The 5450-nt window shown below is 45.3% G+C and overlaps 1 protein-coding gene across 1 annotated transcript; it reads right to left on the reverse strand.

Moving 5' to 3' along the window:
- Nucleotides 1-2250: 2250 nt before the first annotated feature.
- LOC134363165 (melanoma inhibitory activity protein 2-like) lies at nucleotides 2251-5087 on the reverse strand. The gene is given in 4 exon segments (XM_063078738.1): nucleotides 2251-2276; nucleotides 2279-2435; nucleotides 2910-3460; nucleotides 3572-5087. Coding segments are annotated over 4 exon segments (2250 nt in total).
- Between the last annotated feature and the right edge of the window lie 363 nt (nucleotides 5088-5450).

Raw genomic sequence — 5450 nt, forward strand, 5'->3', positions numbered from 1 at the left:
GGAGGGCGCGGGCAGCGGCTCAAACAGGGCAGAGGCTGCAGCGGGATCGGGAGCGCCAGGGCAGCGGCTCGAGCCAGGCAGAGGCTGCAGCGCGATCGGGAGCGCACGGCAGCAGCTCGAACGGGGCAGAGGCTGCAGCGGGAGCAGGAGCGGGAGCGTGCATGCAGCGGCTGCAGCGGGGCAGCGCCTGGAAAGGGGCAGAGGCTGGAAAGGGGGGCTGCATAGGGAGCGGGAGCTGGCGGCAGCAGCTCCAATGGGCCGACGCTGCAGTGGGATCGGGAGCACGCGGGCAGCGGCTCTAGCGGGGCAGAGGCTGCAGCGGAGCGGGAGCGCTGGAGCGCTGAGGAGGCCGCTGCAGCGCTGACGCTCCTCAGAAGCAGCTGGACTCTCCTACCTGCTGCTGCAGGAATCTGTGGCAACACGTTGCTTTGGTGGAAGAACGTGAAGCAAGTTGAGCTTCACAGAGACACTAACTGCAGAAGAAGTGCTTCAGCAGCCACTTCAGATGACTGTGGAGGGTCTTTGCTGCTGCACCAAAACTCAACTGACAAATACTAGGTTTTTAAAGGCCAAGAAGCTTTAGAGAAGAAAATTTCCAGAAAAATGGCTTTGGTTTGAGGAGAACACCCGTGAACAAAGAAAAACGGAAGCACTCCCCTCAGGACAACCTCGGGATACGTCACTTCACAGACTCGGCTGGAGGTTTTTACCCACATGGGCCCGGCCTCTTCTTCTGTCTGTCTCTGAATCTGCCTGAGAAAAGATCTGCAGATGGTTATGGCCACTGCCTCATTTCCAGTTTCCAATATTCTGCAAGTTTCTTTCTTGGCCAATTCTAATCTGGAAGAAGAGACGGAAGGAAACTGTGGAAAATGTAATTAATTCCCAGCTTAGCTGCACTGACAGAGTACAAAGCACCAGAGTGTAATGCCGCATACTGTCTTTTTTCTAAGGCATAAATATGAGACTTACCAAATTATTTTCTAGATAAGAAATATCAAAGAATTTTCTAGAGAATTTCCCCTATTTTACAAAAAAAAAATTTTTTTTTTTTGCAAAAACTGAGAAGAAAATCTCATTTATGTTGTTAATGCATACCACCCATATAGGCGCTATAGAGTTGAATGATTTTTTTTTCCCCAAGGATTAAAGTTCTTAATGTTGCGGTCACATGGAAATCATCCTTAATTTTAACCTAAAGATTGACTGGTGCATATTCTTCAGATATTTCAAGCAAAAATTAGCAGTAATGTATTATTTTTATCATCAGAAAAACGTTAACTGTCAATTACACACACACATGCATAATTATATAATACACACATCTCCATGTACGGCGGCACTTCACAAAGCTCAGGGAAGATTCATATTATCTTTCAATTCTATTTTTCCACAAACATTTTGAAGTTCTCAGATACCCATATATGCAGGATGTTATATGGCTTTTTACCTGTATACAGTGCTCACTGTTTTCTATTCATAAAAAATTTAAATTAGAACCATAGAAGCATCATTATACCCTCCTTACAGGTTTCTTTCTAGATAGTAAAGGTCTATGAAACACATAAACACTGGTTAATAATATGCTTCATCTTCTTATCATATCTTCTCACCACAGACTTTTTCATTGCAGCATGGACAGAGGCTTAGATTTCATGTTTTAAGAGCATAAAAATATCCATCGACAGCAAATTTTTATAAATAGAGGGTCTTGAAGGGTCTTAGATCCACAATTTCTTTTGGTAATTTTAAAAGATTATTATTATTTTTAACGGACACCTAATAACTGTACATATTTATGGGGTACATTGTGATTTTTTTAATTAAAAACCTCGCTGATTTTATTATTATTATCAATACCAAGCAAGTCTTTAAATCAATGAAAATTTAATTAAGCATAAAGTTACTTTCGCATTTGTCTACAACCGTAGTAAATACAGTTCTTGGCATAAAGACACAGCCCTTGGAGTTTAAAACATCCCCAACTGCAAGATAACCTAAATAAATTTCCCATTATTGTTTATGTAATAGTGGGTTAGTTAATCAAATTAAAATAATTATACAATCTAGGATAAAATAAAATGGAAATAATTTACTCACGAAATTCATATTTAAATCATCTTTATTTACAAAATAGCATCCTGAGAATTATAATTCCATTAAGCTTCAATTTGAGCAAAAATTGTAGTTACTTAAACTGAAAATGAAAGATAAGTCAAAACTATTTATGAAGAGAGACCAAAAATATCATCAGGTTTCTTGCTGTGCTTCTGGATTTCAGGAGCAGGCTCATTTGAGCACGGAATCGACCCTGAAGGGAACTCACCCCTACTTTCAGAATGTGGGGGTGGAGGTGAAAATCCAGCTCCTAGAGGAACATAAGGAGGAAATCCCCTCAGTGAATAGACATTTCTCATTGCAAATGGAGGTGGTGGCTGGACAGAGCAATCCCTTGGTAGAAAATAATTTTGAGGAGCTCCATACATGCTTCCTGGAGGAGGTGGAGGAAAAGGAGGTTCTCTTCTCATGAATGGACCCCTCCTATCCACTGGAAACAATGGACCTCTGATTGCAGGAAAAGGTGGAGGAGCAAAGCCAGGGCCACTTGCTTCCCTTTCAGCAGGCACAGATGAATGAGGCACATTTACATTACCAAGGTCGTCTTTGGTATCATTTCTGCTGGATTCCGTTTGTGAGGGCTTTGGCCCATCCACTTTATCCAAAGAAGCCAGGTTAAAACTTCTGAGCTCTGCTGGGCCAGACGGTCCACCAGGATCAGGATCAAATCCGTCTTGCCTTTGTGGAAGAAGAGCTGGATCAGAACATGGGTGGCCTGGTGGGGGAATCATCATCCTTCGGTGTTGTTCCCACGGAGGTGACAGGAACCCAGATGGAGGTGGTGGCTGCACAGGGAAATCCCTTGGGAGATAATAATTTTGAGGAGCTCCATACATGCTTCCTGGAGGAGGTGGAGGAAAAGGAGGTTCTCTTCTCATGAATGGACCCCTCCTATCCACTGGAAACAATGGACCTCTGATTGCAGGAAAAGGTGGAGGAGCAAAGCCAGGGCCACTTGCTTCCCTTTCAGCAGGCACAGATGAATGAGGCACATTTACATTACCAAGGTCGTCTTTGGTATCATTTCTGCTGGATTCCGTTTGTGAGGGCTTTGGCCCATCCACTTTATCCAAAGAAGCCAGGTTAAAACTTCTGAGTTCTGCTGGGCCAGACGGTCCACCAGGATTAGAATCAAATCCGTCTTGCCTTCGTGGAAGAAGAGCTGGATCAGAACATGGGTGGCCTGGTGGAGGGATCCTCATCCTCCGGTGCTGTTCCCACGGAGGTGACAGGTACCCAGATGGTGCTCCATGAGAATCGGTTAACCTATCACAGCCCGATTCTCCTCTTTCATTGGTCATCTGGTGATCCAGAGTATTCTCTGGGCCTCTTGAGCCTCTTCCTCCTCCTCGCCCTGGAGTCAAAGGTGCGAGTCTGAGTGGAGAGAGAAAAGCTCTCGTTTCGGATGAAGGTCGACCCACTGGTGAGGCACCACATGGGGAATGCTCTCCGCCAAATGCTGTCTTTGGAACATCAACTACATATGGATCTTTTTTGAAAAGTTCAAATTTAAACTCTTTTTCAGCTAATTTTTGTCTCTTGGAAACATTTACTTTCCTTAAATACCTGAGGTGTCTTTCAGCAGTCTCAGCTGCCACCCAGCTGCCATGCGCTTCTTTCTCATAGGCAGTCATCTGCCCTTGATAAGAACGAACGCTTCTCTCCAATTCTTCTTCTGCATCTCTGGCTCTCCTTCTGTAGGTCTCCAGTTCCTCAGCTGCATGGCTCATCTTCTCTTCTACTTTGGAAAGTTTCTCCTCCTTCTCTAACCGGTCCTTTTCCTCTGCTATTAACTTCCTGTGGAGTTTCATTCCATTTTCTTGATACAGTTCAGTCATTCCTTTAAGTTTCTGCCGAAGCTTCTGATTTTCACTTTCCAACTGTGTGTTTTCTGACTGTAAAGATGCTTGTTCAGTCTGGAGATTTGTAATATGCTCTATAAGCTCTTCCTTTGTTTTATCTACTTCAGACAACTCAGGGTAAATTTGGTTTCTTTCTCCTTCTAGGGTTTTGAAAGAAGCATTTAACTTAGCAGTGTGAATCAGTTTCTTCAAAGCTCCTTTTGGCAGATCATCTAAGCGAGCACCATTTTGTGATTCACTCTTCATCTGCAATTCCAAGTCATCAGCCATCATGTCTTCTCCAAGCACAGCAGCCCAGTCTGTCATCTTGAGCAAGCGTTCAGCCAGAGACTTGATGTGATTTTCTTTATCACTCAGAACTCGTTCTGCCTGGACTTTGGAGTTTTCAAATATTATTTTCTGTTTATTAAGTTCACTCACTTGTTCTTTCAATACTTCCGCTTCTTGTAAAAGCTGTTTCTGGCTTTCCTGAAGTTGGGAATTTTCATTCAAGGCGTCTTTTATTGCCACCTTCAGACGTTCTTCATTCATTTGAAATATTTTGCAGATTAGTTTGGCTTCAGCTACTTGTGACTGGATGGATTTCGATTCATCTTCTAGGGACTGTATCCTTTTTGAAATATCCGCCATCAATTCATCTTGCTCACAATGTTTAGATTTCTGTTCCTTTAATTCTTTGGCTAGAAAGACTATTTCATCCTCAAGTTTAGATTTGGAGCTGCTCAGCTTTTCATAGGTTGCCTCCAAGCTTTGTGCTTCTGTTGACCCCTTCTCAAAGCTGGCATCCTTCACAGCTGACTCCAAGCCTTCATACTCCTCTTGAACAACGCAAAGTTTGTCAAGTAGTTTACATTTTTCTTCAATTAGTCCAGAAAGCTTTTCAGCAAGCTTTTTCTCTCTTCTCACATAAAGCCGGCTTCTCACCGATCGAACACTTCTCCACAAAAACAAGAGAATCAAAAATCCAGTAAGAGCCGCACATGTCACCAGTTCCCACGGAAAACCAGGGCCCGGTCTCAGGTCTTCAGGCAATGCTGCCACAGTCCTGCACAGCTTTCCCAGGACCAGCCCCAAGTACGGCTGAGGGGCAGCCCCGGGCACCTCCATGGCGCCGAGGCTGCTCCGGCTGTGGCCACAGTAGCCACGGCCTGGCCGGGCCACCACCAGCAGCTGAGACAGCTCTGCGTTCTGTCGGGAACGCGAACGGGCCCCGGCGACAGCAGCAGACACAGCGCAGCCGGCCTTGAGGGGAGCCGGGGAGCACTGGCGCCCACTGGCCTCAGGCGTCCCCCACGCGCACCATGGTAACCAGGCCCCTTTGTGACGTCACTTCCGCCACGCGGTTCCGGAGCCTGCCCCGCGCGAGCCTGTGACACACGCTGTCCTAGCCACCCCCACCTCGGCTTGGTTTTGGCCGGGCCACCGCTGGATTTGAATCCATGTTTATAATGATGAAATCTGGGTAATCAG

Source organism: Cynocephalus volans, chromosome 14 (genome assembly GCF_027409185.1).
Source record: "Cynocephalus volans isolate mCynVol1 chromosome 14, mCynVol1.pri, whole genome shotgun sequence".
Classification (NCBI taxonomy): domain Eukaryota; kingdom Metazoa; phylum Chordata; class Mammalia; order Dermoptera; family Cynocephalidae; genus Cynocephalus; species Cynocephalus volans.